The 18,336-nt window shown below is 45.0% G+C and overlaps 2 protein-coding genes across 2 annotated transcripts in view; both read right to left on the bottom strand.

Moving 5' to 3' along the window:
• The window catches only part of SAR1A (secretion associated Ras related GTPase 1A), a 537,387-nt gene that overhangs the window by 79,157 nt on the left and 439,894 nt on the right, over positions 1 to 18,336 (bottom strand). The gene's annotated exons all lie outside the window — the stretch shown is intronic.
• PPA1 (inorganic pyrophosphatase 1) overlaps positions 1 to 18,336 on the bottom strand; it is a 478,362-nt gene that overhangs the window by 29,069 nt on the left and 430,957 nt on the right. Inside the window, exon 2 of the mRNA XM_050803669.1 lies at positions 533 to 666. Within this exon, the coding sequence (XP_050659626.1) occupies positions 533 to 596 (64 nt within the window). The 5' untranslated portion in view covers positions 597 to 666. The remainder of the gene's footprint in view (positions 1 to 532; positions 667 to 18,336) is intronic.

The following is an 18,336-nucleotide window of genomic DNA, read 5'->3' as shown; positions in this document are numbered from 1 at the left end:
ACCCCGGAGGACCGGTCCAGCGCCTTCACAGAGGCTCCCGATCCGGGCCTCAGTTTCCCCTTCTGTAAAATGAGGGGGTGGACTTGGCTCCGCTCAGCGCCCATAATCTGAGCTACGGCGGCGGAATTAAGGTCTTTAGGAAGTCACTGCCCCCCCTCGGAGTCGCCGTCCCTCCAAACTGAGCAATCCTCTTACGGGCATTATGCTACCTCCAGGCACCTTTCTAGAGTGGGTCTGTGATTTCCTTTTCCCATCAGACCCTGTCCGAGTCGGACACATGCAAAACTTGGGCCCAGGTTCGGGTACCCGGTGGCGTGAGAAAGGGACCATCGCCGTTCAGCGGGGAGGGATGGCCGGAGGCGACCCCCGCTGCCCCGACCGGCGGCGGCAAGTGTGCAATGTGAGGGCCGGCCAGGCCCCACAACGCGTCGGAGACTTGGGGCCGAACGCGGGCCGCACCCTCCCGGGGAGGCGAGGCCCGGGAATGAATGGGCGGACCGGCGCGGAGGGGCCGGGGGCCGCAGACACTCACTGAGGAATACTCGGTACTCCAGGGAGAAGGGAGCGGCGCGCTCCTCGGTACTGAAGCCGCTCATGGTGCCGGAGTCCAGCCGCCGCAGCTGCCACAGAGCCACCAGCCCGCACGCGGCGCCGACAGACAAGCAGAGAGCCCCGCGCCTGCGCACTACGAGTACTGGACCGGTGGGCGGGGCGGGGAGCGCCTTTAACGCGGCTCCGCTAGCGTTCCCACCCCCGCCGGGCCAACCCCGTGCGCAGGCGCACTCCGCACTCCCGAGCCCCGCCCCTCGGGCCCAGCCTCTGCGATGACAGTGGGGGATCAGAATCTGGGCCACGTGGCTGCCGCCGGCGCTGGCTCTATTCCTTCGGCGTTGGGCTCTGACCCGGGAGGGCAAATGCGCAGGCCCTAAGCTTGGACTAGCTAGGAGTTGACGGCCGACCACGCACACAGGGAACTCACCTTTGATTCTCACACACTCCTCCCCGCAGACCTATTCCTTATCTCAAAAGGCGATGATAAGTCATCTGCTTCCCCAGACAGGCCCTGCTTGCGGTCTTAAAGGTGAGCATTTTTCTGATCCGTCTTAACAAAGTTGAGCCATACTGACGCCCCTAGTGGCTAGCAGTAAGGTACTCGCTCCTCCACTTTCTATAACCTCTCTGACTCCGTTGCTTATCTGGGAAGTGAAGATAGTAATAGTAACTATTTCATGAGTTACTGGGATGATTACCCGAGTTAATACACGTCAAAGGCTTGGAGCAGAACCTGGGTCTTTGTAAACACTCTGGAAGTTGTTACTGTCACCCTCCCCAGTGGGGGAAGATTTACTACCCCCTTTCCCCTACCCGCCCCCCACCACCTTACTTAACCCACCCGGGTCCCCAGGGGCTTCAGATGGAAGCATTGGGAAGGTCCAGGCGTGAGCTAGAGTCGCGTGAAGGATTGCTCTTAGGGATAGGCTCCTCTGAGCTTGTTTTCCTGTTTATATTTCATCATGTCAGGCCAGACCCCAAAAACTAAAGTCTGATAGAGGCAATGGGCAAATATTTGCATCACTTACCTACCTCCCCGGGCATACGTGTTAAAGAAAAAAAGTATGTCCAAAATCCTCAATATAAATTAGAAAATTATTATTTACATTTCAAAGAATGCCTAGTTTTATTTGTTAAAAAATTTTCATGGCCAGGATTTATTTAAATAACTTTTTCTAGAGCATTAAAGATAATGTGTCTTAAGGACATTTTGAATTAAACTCTTCTTTTCAAAACAATGTCTATTGTAAAAAATGAATATTAAATGAAAACCTAGTAAGATCTCCAGTTAGTTATGGTGTCCCTCCCTTTGTCTCTGTCCAACTCCCAAATCCCACTGACACCCGTTAATTTTCAGAAGGCTGGGATTCACTGGTTTTTTTGGAACATTACACCACAGTTTTACTGCAGTTAGAACAAAAGGGCAGGAAAAAAAAATAGCGAAGCAATAGTTTAGTCACTAATCAGAGTCAAGGCCAGGCATGGTGACTTACGCCTTCAATCCCAGCACTTTGGGAGGCTGAGGTGGGCAGATTACCTAAGGTCAGGAGTTCGAAACCAGCCTGACCAACACAGTGAAATCCTGTCCCTAATAAAAATGCAAAAATTAGCTGGGCGTGGTGGCACGCTCCTGTAATCCCAACTACTCGGGAGACTGAGGCAGGAGAACACTTGATCCCAGGAGGCGGAGGTTGCAGTGAGCTGAGATCATGCCAGTGCATTCCAGTGTGGGTGACAGAGCGAGACTCTGTTTCAAAAAAGAAAAAAAAAGTAGGATCAAGTTCAGAGAATATTTTAAGGGGGATGCTCTTTTGATTGGACTGCTCTATCACTTTTCTGCCTTTGAGCAGATGGAACCAATTTTCTTGGAAATACCCAGACTCTCATCTGTGACTGACTTAAGGAGACAGCAGTGATGCAATAATAATGTTCTACATACACTTTCCCTTTGCCTCCTGCCAGCTCACAGCAAGATAATAAAGTCTCACTGACCTCTGAACTTGCACACTGGCTCTTGTTTCATCGAATGTATTCAGAGAGCCAGTCAGTACCAGCTCTGGTAAAACACCCAGCCCTGGTGCATTGTAACTTTCCTTTGCAGTCAAGTGTAGTGAGCCCATAGGCCCAAAAGGACCTTGGTCTACTATGTCTCCCTAGGGCCTAGCACAGTACACAGCCTAGAGTAGATGTTTACTGAATCTTTGCTGGACGAATGGGTAGAGGAATTAATGAAAAGGTGAATACCTTCTTAAGTACGTTAGTTTGACAGAGAAGGAGTCCATCTCTTCTCAAATATTATCTTTCTCAGTGACCAAATCTAGTGGCACTTTCCAGTCCATATCCTGTCCCCTTTGCTCTGGGTGACCCTATTGGGTGTCTCTAATTTCCTTCTTTGGCTTGCAACTACACTCTCTTTTTTTTGTTTGTTTTCTTTTTTGAGACAGAGTCTCACTCTGTCACCCAAGCTAGAGTATAGTGGTGTGATTTCGGCTCACTGCAACCTCTACCTCTTAGGTTCAAGTGATTCTTGTACCTCAGCCTCCTGAGTAGCTGGGATCACAGGCATGCACCACCATGCCTGGCTAATTGTAGTATTTTTATTAGAGATGGGGTTTTGTCATGTTGGCCAGGCTAGCCTCGAACTCCTGGCCTCAAATGATTCGCCCATCTCAGCCTCCCAGAATGTTGGGATTACAGGTGTGAGCCACAGCGCCAGGCCATGACTGCATTCTCTTTTCGTGTTCTTCCTACTTCTTCTTTTTTTTTTTTTTTTTTTTTTTTTTTTTTTTGAGACACAGTCTTGCCTCGTCACCCAGGCTGGAGTGCAATGGCACAATCTCGGCTCACTGCAACCTCTGCCTCCCGGGTTCAAGCAATTCTCCCGCCTCAGCCTCCCGAGTAGCTGGGATTACAGGGGTGTGCCACCACGCCCGGCTAATTTTTGGTACCTTTAGTAGAGATGGAGTTTCACCATGTTGGCCAGACTGGTCTCAAAATCCTGACCTCATGATCCGCCTGCCTCGGCCCCCCAAAGTGCTGGGATTACAGGCATGAGCCACCATGCCTGGCCCGTTCCTACTTCTTTGCTACTCATTTCTCATTCTCCCTCTCAGTCTTCTTCATTTCATCATCTTAATCATCATTGTCTTTCTTATTTCTCATGTTCTCTCTCTCTCTCTAGAGAGATACTCTCTGTCTAGATTATCTCATGTATATTTTGGTGTCAACTACCACCTAGAAGTCCTATAACATGAAAACTTTCAAATCTATAACTAAGTCTTTTTTAACACTTGCTGTGGTCATGCTCTGTGATAGGTGGGTAGGGATGTAGCCCTAATAGGCCTTATAGTCAGAACTTAGAGTCTAGAGGACAGACAGACTTCAACAGATAATTATAATCAATTTGGGTGAGTAGAGTGATATAGAAAGTACAGGGCATTACATTATGGGAACAGAAAACCTCTTCAAGGAAGTGACCTGTAACCTGCAATCTGAATGAGATGGGATTAATAAGGCAAAGGGGACAAGGCCAAAGCCAGAAAACGGTTAGGTGAGACTAGGCCAGGCACGGTGGCTCACGCCTGTAATCCCAACACTTTGGGAGGCTGAGGCCGGTAGATCATGAGGTCAGGAGTTCGAGACCAGCCTGGCCAACATGGTGAAACCTGTCTCTATTTAAAAAATACAAAAATAAGCTGGATGTGGTGGCGCGCACCTGTAATCCCAGCTCCTCAGGAGCCTGAGGCAGAAGAATCTCTTGAACCTGGAAGGCAGAGGTTGCAGTGAGCTGAGATCGCACCAATGCACTCAAGCCTGGCAACAAAGCAAGACTCCATCTCAAAAAAAAAAAAAAGAAAAGAGGTGAGACTAGAGAAATAGGGCCAAATGCTAGAAATCCTTGGAAGGCATTATATGAGGATTGAACTTTCTCCCAAGAGCAATCGGAAACTTAAGAAGGGTTTTTAATGGGAAAATAACATGATCAGAATTGCATTAAGAAAAGGTACTATCAGCAGCTTAGAACTTGGATTGAGGTTTGATAAGACTAGAGGCAGGGAGACCAATGCAGTTCACTGCAGGGCCCCAGATGAAAGATGGTGGTGGTTTCCTGAACTTGGGTGGCAAAAGAGAAGGCTGATTACAGAGCTGTGTTCAAGGTAGAATCAATGGAATTATTGATTGAATAGCGTGGAAGAGGAGAGAGGTGGAGACTTGAGGATGAGTCCCAGGTTTCTGGCTACAAGTACTGGTTGAGTTGAATGGTGTGTCATTTACTGAGAGAGTCTGGGTGAAATGGAGGGTATTATACCAAACACTGCTAGCTCCCTACCCAATGGCCATATTACCTTCTCTTTTCTAGAAGAATCCTGATTTTGTTCAAGAGACTGGGTGTGGTGGCTCATGCCTGTAATCCCAGCACTTTAGGAGGCTGAGGAGGACGGATCACCTGAGGTCAGGAGTTCAAGACTAACCTGCCCAACATGGCGAAATCCTGTCTCTACTAAAAATACAAAAATTAGCTGGGCGTGTTGGCACGTGTCTGTAATCTCAGCTACTCAGGAGGCTGAGGCAGGAGAATCGCTTGAACCCAGGAGGCAGAGGTTGCAGTGAGCCAAGATATATATATATATATATACGCCACAGCACTCTAGCCTAGGCAACAAGAGCAAAACCTCTGTCTCAAAAAATACATAAAATAAAATAAAAAGAAGCTACTGTCTTGTGCACACCTTTGCCTCAGGGCAGCCAGCCATTCCTTCATCTTCATGAAGTGAGGTTTTTGTTTTTTTTTTTGAGACGGAGTCTCCCTCTGTCACCAGGTTGGAGTGCGGTGGTGCGATCTCAGCTCACTGCAACCTCTGCCCTCCTGGGTTCAAGTGATTCTCCTGCCTCAGCCTCCTGAGTAGCTGGGATTACAGGCACTTGCCACCATGCCTGGCTAATTTTTGTATTTTTAGTAGAGACGGGGTTTCACCATGTTGTCCAGGCTGGTCTTGAACTCCTGACCTCTGGTGATCCACCTGCTTTGGCCTCCCAAAGTGCTGGGATTATAGGTGTGAGCCACGTGCCTGGCCTCCACTTTGATTTTTAAACTTGAAGGGATGCGATGTGGACAGTCCTTAGGTTTCCTAAAGAATACTGAGGAAGTTTTAAAATTACTTTTTGGCTATAGTTAGGCCTCTAGAATATATTAGTAATATATATCTAGAATATAATAGAAATTATTTGTGAAGGTATTTGTTGCAACTTGATTATCCTTAAAGAAAGTCATAATCTAAGATGGCTGGCTCTGTCTTCGTGGAATGCCACTTTTAGCAACATTGTTTATAATTTAGTAAAGCGGTCCTCTCCCTTCCTCCCAAGTACTTCATAATGGTTGTGTAAACTGTTAACTGATGTAAGATCAGTCCAAAACAATTTAATCATCCAAAACAATTGAATCGCCTTTTGTGTCCTGGGTAGTCTCTGCTCTCAGTATAGAAATTAGTACTTATTAGATGCCTACAGAGTGCATAGGATGTAAACCCAGCCTAGCCTGAGAGTACATTCAGAAGTGAAGTATACAACCAGTTTTTCTAGTGTAAGAATTTTTAAAAAAAAATTTTTTTTTTGAGACAGAGTCTCGCTCTGTCACCCAGGCTGGAGTGCAACGGCTCGATCTTGGCTCACTGCATCCTCTGCCTCCCAGGTTCAAGCAATTCTCCTGCCTCAGCCTCCCGAGTAGCTGGGATTACAGGCATGCGCCACCATGCCCAACTAATTTTTGTATTTTTAGTAGAGACGGGGTTTCACCATGTTGACCAGGATGGTCTCAATCTCTTGACCTCGTGACCTGCCCACCTCAGCCTCCCAAAGTGCTGAGATTATAGGCATGAGCTACCACGCCCAGCCAAGGAATGAGTTTTAAATGAGCAAAGACAATCATGACTGCCAGTGATTTTTTTCAGTCATGTAAATGTGATACAGTACTGTCCAATGGGATGAAGGGAAGGCTGCTAGAGGGTTTCTGGAACATTTTTCCTTTATCTTAAGAAGAGTATAGTTCCGCATGCTTGTTTGAAGTCATGGAGATTTGGGGGCTGTTCGTTACAGCAGCATAATCTAGGAAGAGCTGATTAATACAAATGGCTAACAGTGCTGCAGTTTTCTTATGAGATCTCCACCATGAGGAGAGTTTGCCTGGGAACCAAGCTGCCATGCAGAAATCAGCAAAACAGAAAGATGGAAATAACTTGTGTTCTTAAGATATTATTGACTGGGCACAGTGGCTCACGCCTGTAATCCCAGCACTTTGGGAGGCCGAGGCGGGCGGATCACGAGATCAGGAGATCAAGACCATCCTGGCTAACACGGTGAAACCCCGTCTCTATTAAAAATACCAAAAAAAAAAAAAAAATTAGCTGGGCATGGTGGCAGGCGCCTGTAGTCCCAGCTACTCGGGAGGCTGAGGCAGGATAATGGTGTGAACCCAGGAGGCAGAGCTTGCAGTGAGCTGAGATCACTCCACTGCACTCCAGCCTGAGCAGCAGGGCAAGACCCCATCTCAAAAAAAAAAAAAAGATATTTTTGAGCTATTGATTTAACTAACCCCGGAACTACTTTGCCTCTGAACTTCTTGTCTCATTAGATAATAAATTCCTTGCAGTTTAAATGTGTTAAATGGAAAGTTTCTATGACTTGAAACCAAAAATGTCTTGGCTAAGGCAGACTGGTAGCTTGAAAAAGGAGTGAAATTCTGACACATGCTACAACAAGAATGTAACTTGAAGACATGAACCTTCGCCATGTTGGCCTGGCTGGTCTCGAACTCCTGGCCTCAAATGATCCACCCACCTCGGCCTCCCAAAGAGCTAGGATTACAGGTGTGAGCCACCGCGCCCAGCCAAGACTACATTCTCTTCTCATGTTCTTCCTACTTCTTTGCTGCTCATTTCTCATTCTCCCTCTCAGCCTTCTTCATTTCATCGTCTTAATCATCATTGTCTTTCTTATTTCTCATGTTCTCTCTCTCTCTAGAGAGATACTGTCTGTCTACATTATCTCATGTATATCTTTGGTGTCAGCTACCACCTAGAGGTCCTATAACATGAAAACTTTCAAATTTATATTGAAATCTATTATTATGTTCAGTGAAATAAGCCAAACAAGAAAAGGGCCAATAGTGTGTACCTCCACTTACATGAGGTACCTAGAATAGTGGAATTCATAGAGACAAACAGAAGAGTGGTGGTTGTCAGGGCCTAGAAAGAAGGAGGAAAAAGGAGTTATTGTTTAATGGATGTGGAGTTTCAGTTTGGGGAGATGAAAAAATTCTGGAGGCTGGGTGCCATGGCTCACGGCTGTAACCCAGCACTTTGGGAGGCCAAGGTGGGTGGATACTTGAGGTCAGGAGTTCAAGAACAGCCTGGCCAACATAACAAAACCCTGTCTCTACTAAAAATACAAAAATTAGCTGGGCCTGGTGGTATGCACCTGTAGTCCCAACTACTCAGGAGGCTGAGGCAAGAGAATCACTTTAACCCGGGAGGCGGAGGTTGCAGTGAGCTGAGATCGCACCACTGCACTCTAGTCTAGGCAACAGAGTGAGATTGTCTCAAAAAAAAGAAAGAAAAAAAGAAAGAAGTTCTGGAGATGGATGGTAGTGATGGTTGTACAATATGAGTGTTCATGCCACTGAACTGTACATTTAAAAATGGTTTAGATGGTAAAAAACAATTATAAAAGCAGATATATCTTTTTTCCAAACAAACAAAGTTTGAGACATCTGAGATTAAGTTACTCCAAAATTTGTACATAGGATGGTGTATCAGCTAAAGTCAACCAGGGAAACAAAAGCTACTCAAAGTGTTTAAGACAAGAACTTTAAGGCGGGGAGTTAGTCAATAGATAATAAAAGAGTTGAGAAACCAAACGGAGATTGGCAATGGCAAGAAGCCACTACCATCTCGAGGCTGGAGAGATGGGAGCAAGAGGCACAGTCACCCAGAGGGAGGAGTGCAGGGTCTCTGGGTGGAGCTGGCAGCACAGTGGGCCTGTTTATCTGTACAGAGTTGCTGCTGGAGATGCTGCCTGAGGCAGAAAAGGAAGGGAGACACACCCCTTCCCTTCCTCAACCACTCCTCCAATCTCCTGTCTATGTCTCCATTGGCTGGGCCCAAATGGTAAGCCAGCTTTAGTTAGTCAGTTTTTACCTGTTTATGCTGCTGTAACAAACAATATAAAAAATCTCATTTGCTTGTGAGAATGAACACGTATTTCTTGTTTGGGTTCCATGGTGGTGACAACGGGTCAGCTGTGGTTCTGCCCCATCTGCCTTCCTATTTTCAGCTCAGACTGAAGTAGCATCCCCCATCTTGGTCTTGCCGCAGAGAGAAAAAAGAAATGGCAAACCGTACAATGGCTCACAAGCTTTTGCTCAGGAATGGTATATGTCACTTTCACTCATTCTATGCACAAAGTCCTATGACTTTGGGCACGGACGTATGAATACTCCCCTAGGGGGAACTGCAAATGCGTAACCATGTTTAAGACTGTATAATCCTCCTACAGGGAGAGAAGCAATTAACTAGGAACGATAATACCCTCTATTACAAGTCCACCTTCTTAGTCATAAATGTTCATCTCTCCCTTTTTGCAGGAAAAACACACTCACTCTCCCTAAAGAGTGACACCAAAAGTCTCAAACAATCCTGGTATCAAGTTTAGTATCTCATGATAATTTCAACATTATGTCCAGATACTGCTCCTCTTCATCCAGAGATGTAAGCAAATGTGACCTATCACCCCACATCTATATCTTTTTATTGTTGTTGTTTTTAAGACAGGATCTCACTCTGTCACCTAGACTGGAGTGCAATGGCACAATCTCAGCTTATTGCAGCCTCAACTTCCCAGGCTCAAGTGATCCTCCCACGTCAGCCTCCCAAGTAGCTGGGACCACAGGTGCACGCCACCACACCCAGCTAATCTTTTATAGAGAAAAGGTTTCCCTATCCCACATCTATATCTGACGTGCAATGGTCAAACAAAGACAGAATAAGCACTGAAATTAACACTCCCATTCATAAACAGAAAGAACATCAGTGGTTCTTAGACTTCCAAATCTTTCTGGGTCTAGGAAATGTTCTTTCATTTGGTCCCAGTTCAGCTACCTGGAAGTAGCCCCCTGGTATCATTCTTGAGGGCTCTTGGCTTTACCCTCTGCATTATCCTTCTTGGCCATATCTATTATAGAAAATATCCACTCCATGAGGATTGAGTAGCTTTCTCAGCCTCCTTCCTGCCCACAGAAACTTCAGAGCCCAAAGGTTTTTCCCCAACAGTCATAGTCCCTTTTAAGCCAGGCTGGTGTGTCTTTGGCTTCACAATGTCCTTGAAAGCTTTGATAGTGCTTTACCTGTCTGATTCTAGTCAGCACTGTATGTCAATCACCACACCTATAATTCTTTGCTTTCCGGGCATAATTACTAAGGTAACTTGAACAGGCCTCCATGGGAGAACCATGCCTTTGGTCTGTTTTCCCTGAGCCGTTTTATCCAACAAAGGACTTACTCGGAGGTGTTGCTCAGCCCCTTGGTCTGTCCCAAGGCTAAGTTTTAAGTTGAGACTTAATCAACTTCATGAATCAAAGCATTTCTCAATATCTACCTTTATTGTTTGGAGATGAACAACAGTTGCATCTATCAACCCTGGAACTTCTGGATTCTCTCTTTTTCCTTTCATCCTTGCTTACAAAACACCAAGTTCTTTTCTGAGTTCATCTATTTATTATAGAATCCTGTCAAGTCCAGCTAAAAGCAACCAAGTCACATTCGTAATAATGTTTCCCACCTCTCTGCCTAAAACCACATGCTATTTAGTATATTGCCTGTCTTTCAGGTGATCAAAGGCTACGTTTTCCTTGCTGCCTACCACTGGGCCCCAAAGGCAACAATACACATTTTGGGACAGCATTCTGCTCTTGGTACCAATTGCTCTATTAGTCAGTTTTTCTAGATAATATTGTAATAAACAACCCCTTACCCCAGTTCAAAAGTGAATTCACCATCTCTCCCTTGAGTCTTCTGTCTCAGTTAATGATGCAGTATCTGCTCAGTCAGCTAACCTGGAAGTTCCTCTGGGTTCTTCCTGGTTGACCTCTGAGGCAGCCACTGGTGGTACCCACCTAACACCTGTTCACTCTCCCTCCTTTCTAACAGTACTCTGCTCAGAGACATGCATCTACCTACCACCCCTAACTCAGTGCCATCCCCAGCCCCGGACGAGGATCCTGATCAGTCTAAGTTCGTCATAGTTATTTCATTCCCCGTGCCCGTGACTGGTCTGGTCATGGGTATGTGACACAGTTCTGGCCGTAGCAATGTAAGGGGAGTTGTAAGAGAGACTTCTGGGAAAGGATCTCTTGCATCTACGAGAGATACATAGGAGGAGGCCCGCTCCTCTTCTGTTGGACGTTGTCACAGAAATTTGCCAGCCACTGCCTTACAAGCTGGAGGAGAGGTAGACTTAGGTAATATTGATAAATCTACAATGAAGGTGCATAGTGGGAAAACCTTAACTCTTGATGGTGTCATTAAACTGCTGAATTAACAACCCTGGAGCTTCCCTGCCTCAGATCTTGTAACATGAGATAATAAATTGACTTTCTTGTGCTGTCGTGTTTAAACCAGTTAGATTCAGGGTATTCTGTTTCTTGCAGCTGAAAAACATGCTAATGGATCCAACTTCTCAACAGCCTTTCACCCTTTCCCCAGATTAGTTAACCCAGACTAATTAAATTGGGGATTGACTCTAGGTCCAGGGAGGGCATTGATTTGTCCAAATCATTATAATCTCATCCTCATTAACTGTTCAGAAACCCCATCCCAGAACAGGGGATTCAGAATGTGGCATTCCCCTGGCCTTAGTGATGGGTTCAGGAATAGGTACTTCACCTAATAATTTGAGCCATTGAGAGTTTGGCACTGCTTGCTGTTAGAGAAACTCATGATGATAGAGATTCCTGTCCCCTCCCCACTTCTCTGAGTCGATGTAAACAAGGAAGCAAGCAGCTTTGATTGCTAGTGGCCACATTCTACACCCTGAGGGAAACCAGAATGAGGATGCATGCAGGTCACACAGGGTAGATGGAAAAGCAGAGGAATGGAGATGACCTGGGTCCCTGAAGACACTGTTGAGCCCCTGGACCAACCAGTCCTCTGCACTTAGCTGTTATGTGAGCCATTGTATTCTTTTTAGTTTAAGCCAGCTTGAGTCAAGTTTCTGTTACTGGCAACTAAAAGCATCATAGGTGATGAGCCATCCTGCCACATCCTCCCAGGCCAGGGAACATTGAACTGAGCTCTCAAACATCTCTTGAACTTCTTGTTTCTTCTCTATCCCTATTGCCTTAGCCAATCCCAGATTTCTCACCTGAATTCCTGGAAATACCTCTGGCCTTACTGGCCTGCAGCTCCCTTTCCTTTTAGTGTACTCTACGTGCTGCCAACATGAGCTCTAGAAGATGAAGGTCTCTGCGCGTCCCTTTCCTGCTTCAAACCCTCCTCTCTAAGTGGTGGTCCCTAACTCAGTCTCTAAGACTTATTTCAGGCTTCTTATGGGAACCCTTTTCTGACATCCCTCTGGCTGTTTTTGGCCGACCATGGTACCTGATTGTAGGTTTTTCTCTTTTCTCTCTCTGCTCACTGGACTGTGGAGAGGCCCAATGTTCCCAGACTCAGTAGACACTAAGTATGTTGAGTTTGTGTTAACATACTAGAATTAAGTTTCACCTAAACTCACAAATATTTATAAATGTGTAATTTGGTGTTGTGTTAAGAACACTGGACTGCCGTCCACAAAACCTAAAATGTTGTTTTGCTGTCAACACCTAGGAGCTATGGGGCCCTCGGTAATATGCCTTCACCTCCATGCAACTTAATTCCCCATCTGCAAAGTGGAAATACTGCAGTTATGTTAGTGGTCACATAGCCTACTCTCTACCTTTTTGGAAAGGATCGCTATTTTGCCTGAAAACCTCATTCACAGTGAGGAAGCAAAAGGGAAAAACTACTAATGCAATGGAGAGTAAAAATTAAACAACTCTTTCATAATGAGTTTATTTTCCATAATTTATAGCATAGGTAACAGAATCATTTTGCAAAGACATGGACTAGAGAAGAATAAAAGAGGCGATTATGATCATTAGAGGTGGCTTCGGAGGACCAAGAGACAGTACTATGGACAAACAAAATGCACTACACAACATACTCCTCCTGGGGGGCAGTCAAAACACAGAAATGTAGATCACTCAGTCTCTAAAACAGATTAACTTGGCTGTTCTAACTTCCACACAGAAAGGAAGACAGAGAGGGTGGTGATGGGGGGAGAGTGATTACTCCTGAAACAGAGAGTGATTTAATACCACCACTGGCTATGTGACAGATAAACTAATTTGCCCAAATCACTAAGCTTGGGTTTTTCCACCCACATTAATTTGGTTGCTTGCACATGACAACAGCATCATTTGTTGGTGACAGGATTCAAAGACCTAGGCATTGCAGCTAGCAGGAGAACACAAACAACTACAGCCAGTTCAGCAGCTTTTGCTCCTTCCGTGACCACAGGGCAGGGGAGCCCGTGGCAGCTTTGAGGGCTTGATGTGGTATTGAGTCAAACTAAATTTAAGCCTTTTACCTAAACTGCAGGTATTCCTTCTATCCCAAATCTTTGGAAGCCATTGAAAGTGATGCAAATGTGTCTCATGGCCAAAACAGCAGCCTGGAGCCTGTGGCTGGCTGATTTTATTTTTAGGGTTATGGGAGACCTCCATCAAGCCTCTTTTCTGTTATTCTGAACCTCAGTTTCCCAGATATAGGAAGGAGAGACCACAGCAGCTTGGGGAATGGCAAAAACCTGGGCTTTCTGGTCAGATAGACTAAGGTTTGAGTCTCACCTTCAGGACCTCCTAGTTATATAACCTCCAGTAAGTTACTTTATTTCTTGATAAGACTTGCATTTCCAATCTATTGTATGGGAATAATAACAAATACCTTAGTTAATTACTTCATTCATTCAACAGACATTTGTTGAGTGCTTCCTATGCACCAGGCAATATCCTAGCTGAATCCACAAAGGTAAGTGAAATAGACATAGTTCCTGTTCTCATGGAGCTTATGGTCCATTGTGAGAAATAAATAACAGACACAAAGTACGTAGTACTATGCCTGGCTGTGTTTTTGGTTTTTTTTTGGTTTTTGTTTTTTTGTTTTTTTGAGATGGAGTCTCACTCTGTTGCCCAGGCTAGAGTATGGTGGCGCTATCTTGGCTTACTGCAACCTCCGCCTCCCAGGTTCAAGTGATTCCCCTGCCTCAGCCTCCCAAGTAGCTGGGATTACAGGTGCCTGCCACCATGCCTGGCTAATTTTTGTATTTTTAGTAGAGATGGGGTTTCACCATGTTGGCCAGGCTGGTCTCGAACTCCTGACCTCAAGTGATCCACCCACCTTGGCCTCCCAAAGTGCTGCAATTACAGGCATGAGCCTCCATGCCTGGCCTATGCCTGACTTTTAATAGACACTGAATACATATTTTGAGTTAACCAGAAATTTAATTATTGAAATTCAATAGCATTTTGATATCTACTAATTCCCTTTTCAGTTATCCCAGTCCTCCCTCAGAACCTCTGTACATGATGTTCTCTCTGTCAGGGTTTGTTTTTTCCCCAGTTAGCCACATGGCTCCCTCTCTGACTTCTTATCTATACTCAAACGTCACTTCTTGCAGAGGCCATTCCTAACCATCTGTTCAAATAGCCCTCCTACTTCTATCACACTATATCCTTTTACCTTGCTTTAGACCCATTCTTAATGTATTTAAAAATCATTGACCGAGCACGGTGGCTCACATTTGTAATTCCAGCACTTTGGGAAGCCGAGGCGGGCAGATCACCTGAAGTCAGGAGTTCGAGACCAGTCTGGCCAACAGATAAAATGCCATCTCTACTAAAAATACAAAATTTAGCTGGGTGTGTTGGCAGGCACCTGTAATCCCAGCTACTCCGGAGGCTAAGGCAGGAGAATTGCTTGAACCCGGGAGGCGGAGGTTGCAGTAAGCTGAAATCACGCCATTGCACTCCAGCCTGGGTGACAAAAGTGAGACTCTGTCTCAAAAAAAAAAAAAAATTATATTCACAAAAAAAATACCCCTTAGATTTAGGGCAAATTTTTGTGCTAAAATCTCTACAATAAAATCATATTATTATTATTATTATTATTATTTGAGATGGAGCCTCACTCTGTCACCTAGGCTGGAGTGCAGTGGCGCCATCTTGGCTCACTGCAACCTCTGCCTCCCAGGTTCAAGTGATTCTCCTGTCTCAGCCTCCCAAGTAACTGGGATTATAGGCACACACCACCACACCTGGCTAATTTTTGTGTTTTTGGTAGAGACAGGGTTTCTCCATGTTGACCAGGCTGGTCTTGAACTCCTGACCTCAAGTGATCTGCCCACCTTGGCCTCCCAAAGTGTTGGGATTACAGGCGTGAGCCACCACACCCAGCCAAAATCATGTTTTTAAAAGATAGATTTGAAGATACTTTACAATAAAAGATAAAAGAATAGCCAATAAACACACAAAAAGATGCCCAGCATCACTAGTCATCAGGGAAATTTTCTTTTCTTATCTTTCTTTCTTTTTTTTTTGAGGCAGAGTCTTGCTCTGTCACCCAGGCTGGAGTGCAGTGGTGCAATTTTGGCTCACTGCATCCTCTGCCTTCCAGGTTCAAGTGATTCTCCTGTCTCAGCCTCCCAAGTAACTGGGATTATAGGCGCACACCACCACACCTGGCTAATTTTTGTGTTTTTGGTAGAGACACGGTTTCTCCATGTTGACCAGGCTGGTCTTGAACTCCTGACCTCAAGTGATCTGCCCACCTTGGCCTCCTAACGTGTTGGGATTACAGGTGTGAGCCACCACACCCAGCCAAAATCATGTTTTTAAAAGACAGATTTGAAGATACTTTACAATAAAAGATATAAGAATAGCCAATAAACACACAAAAAGATGCCCAGCATCACTAGTCATCAGGGAAATTTTCTTTTATTTTCTTTCTTTTTTTTTTTGAGGCAGAGTCTTGCTCTGTCACCCAGGCTGGAGTGCAGTGGTGCAATTTTGGCTCACTGCATCCTCTGCCTCCTAGGTTCAAGTGATTCTCGTGTCTCAGCCTCCCAAGTAGCTGGGACTACAGGTGTGCGCCACCATGCCTGGCTAGTTTTTATATTTTTAGTAGAGATGGGGTTTTGCCATGTTGGCCAGGCTGGTCTCGAACTCCTGACCTCAGGTGATCTACCCACCTCAGCCTCTCAAAGTGCTGGGATTACAGGCATGAGCCACCACACCTGGCCCAGAAATTTTCAAAAGGCTAATACTGCTAAGTGTTGGCCAGGATGCAGAACACTGGAATACACTGCTGATGGGAGTGCATAATGGTAGAGCGACTTTGGAAAGCACTTTGGCAGCTTCTTACACAGTTAAATTATACACAGACCATGCAACCTACCAATCATAATCCTAGGTATCTACCCAAGAAAAATGGAAAACATACATACACATACATATAAGGACTTATACATGAATGTTTATAGCAGCATTATTCATAATAGCCAAAAACTGGTGATAACCAAATGTCTATCAACTGATGAATGGATAAACAAAATGTGATCTATTCATACAGTGGAATAGTACTCAGCAATCAAAAGGAAAAACTACTGATACATGCTACAGCATGAATGAATCTTGCAAACATCATTTTAAGTGAAAGAAACCAGACTCGGCTGCAGACTGATTCCATCTACCTGACATTCTGAAATCAGATCATTGTTTTCTGGAATCAGGAGCATGGGAAAGGATTGACTATAAATTAGTACAAGGAAACATTTTAGGATGATGGAAATATCTTCAGTGTCGCAGGGACATAACTATATACAGTTGTTAAAACTCATCAAGCAGTACACTTAAGATGGATGAATTTCTTCATATGCAAGTTCTGCCTCAATAAAGCTGTTCTAAGAATGTTAAATATATTGAGAGATACATGCACAGAAAAGGACTCTATGCTTATCTCCTGTGGTAGGATTTGGGTGCTTTTCGTTTTCTTGCCTTTGCTTATCCAGATCTTGTAAAATTTCCACAATGATTATGTAGGGCTTTTGTAGAGACAGAGAAAAACAACAATAAAATGCCATGATCATAAATAATTGGGTTATTCAACAAGGAATGTATTGTTCATTCAACATTGTTTGTTGTAATGAAGCCCATTTAGACCGCCTCCTTCTCATCTATCTTTCATCAGTGGCACTTCTGAGGGGTGAGCTGAGGAAACGGGTGCAAAAAGGTACAGAGCTTAATAGCAATGCTTTGTCCATCCAGCCCTGGGCTTGGCTCTCACCTTGCTTTTTGGATGAATACACAGTAGACTAATGATAGGGGGACTCTCATCTTCCTTTGCCAACTTCGCCCTCCATTCCAATGCAAATTAGCTCATGCATCCTCCAGGCCCCAAGAGAGACTCCTCAGCACAGGGCCGGGCAGACTGTGGTTTGTGGGGTCCGGGCCCGGCATCCGCCTCCAGCTCACATTGGTCTGTTGGGTGCTGCCTGGTCTTGGTAAAGTCAAGAGGCCATTCATCACTGGAGACCCACAATGAGGGTGACCACTCATGCTGCACATGGCAGGACAGGACACAGAGTCCCTCCAGGAGGCCCTCTGGGTGGGGATGCTCAGTGTCAACAGGCCTCTGGCCCTTTTCCCCCATCACACATCCCGTTCATCTCCGAACTTTCCGCTTATGAAAGGGCAGTCACCTTAGGAAACCCAGCCAACCTGGAGGTGGAGGATGGCGCGTCAGGAACGGTCCACACCGCCTGCCCTTGGGTGCCTTGGCTGCACAAGGCCCCGTTAAGGTCCAGGTGTCAGAACATAGGAATCCAGTGAGGATAATAAGTCTATAATTATAAAATAGCTTCATAAAAACATCTTGTAGAGGAAACATACAATTTTCTAGCCACTCTAGTCAAGAAGTAAAGCCCAGCAGAACCCCAGAGCAGCTGGGGTGGGCACAGGTAAGTGAGACACATCACAGCTGTCCTGGAAGCCTCTGTTTTGTCACCCATAAATGGTAAGTTGGGAGAGACCCTGGTTCCCAACCTGGGGTATTTGTCCTCAGGATTCACACAGGCACTATTGTCAGGAACTACTTCTAGCATCTAAAAACTCCAACATTATTCACAGTAGCCAAAAGATAGAAACAACCTAAGTGTCCACTGATGGATGAATGAATAAAATGAGGACTATCTAGACAATGGGATATTATTCAGCTTTTAAAAGAAAGAAATTCTGACACATGCCACAACATGGATGAACCTCGAAGACATTATGCGAAGTGAAAGAAGCCAGTCAAAAAGGATAATACTGTACGATTCCTCTTGTATAGAAGTACCTAGAGTGGCCAAATTCACAGACAGAAAGTAGAATAGTAGTTACCAGGGGCTAGGAGGAGAGGGGATGGGGTGATACTCTTTATGGATACAGAGTTGCAGTTTGGGATAATAAAAAAGTTCTGAAAATAGATAGTGGTAATGGTTACACAACAATGTGAATATATTTAATTCCAGAACTGTACACTTAAAAATGGCCAAAATGGTAAATTTTGTATTATTTATATTTTACCACATCCACAAAGAAACAAACTCCCTACATACCCACAACGTCTCACTGCTTCATTAAAGCATTAAGTCACACCTGTT

Source organism: Macaca thibetana, chromosome 9, assembly GCF_024542745.1.
Source record: "Macaca thibetana thibetana isolate TM-01 chromosome 9, ASM2454274v1, whole genome shotgun sequence".
NCBI classification, from domain to species: domain Eukaryota; kingdom Metazoa; phylum Chordata; class Mammalia; order Primates; family Cercopithecidae; genus Macaca; species Macaca thibetana.
The sequence above is the reverse complement of the archived record's forward strand: the minus strand, read 5'-3'. Positions and strand labels throughout refer to the sequence as shown.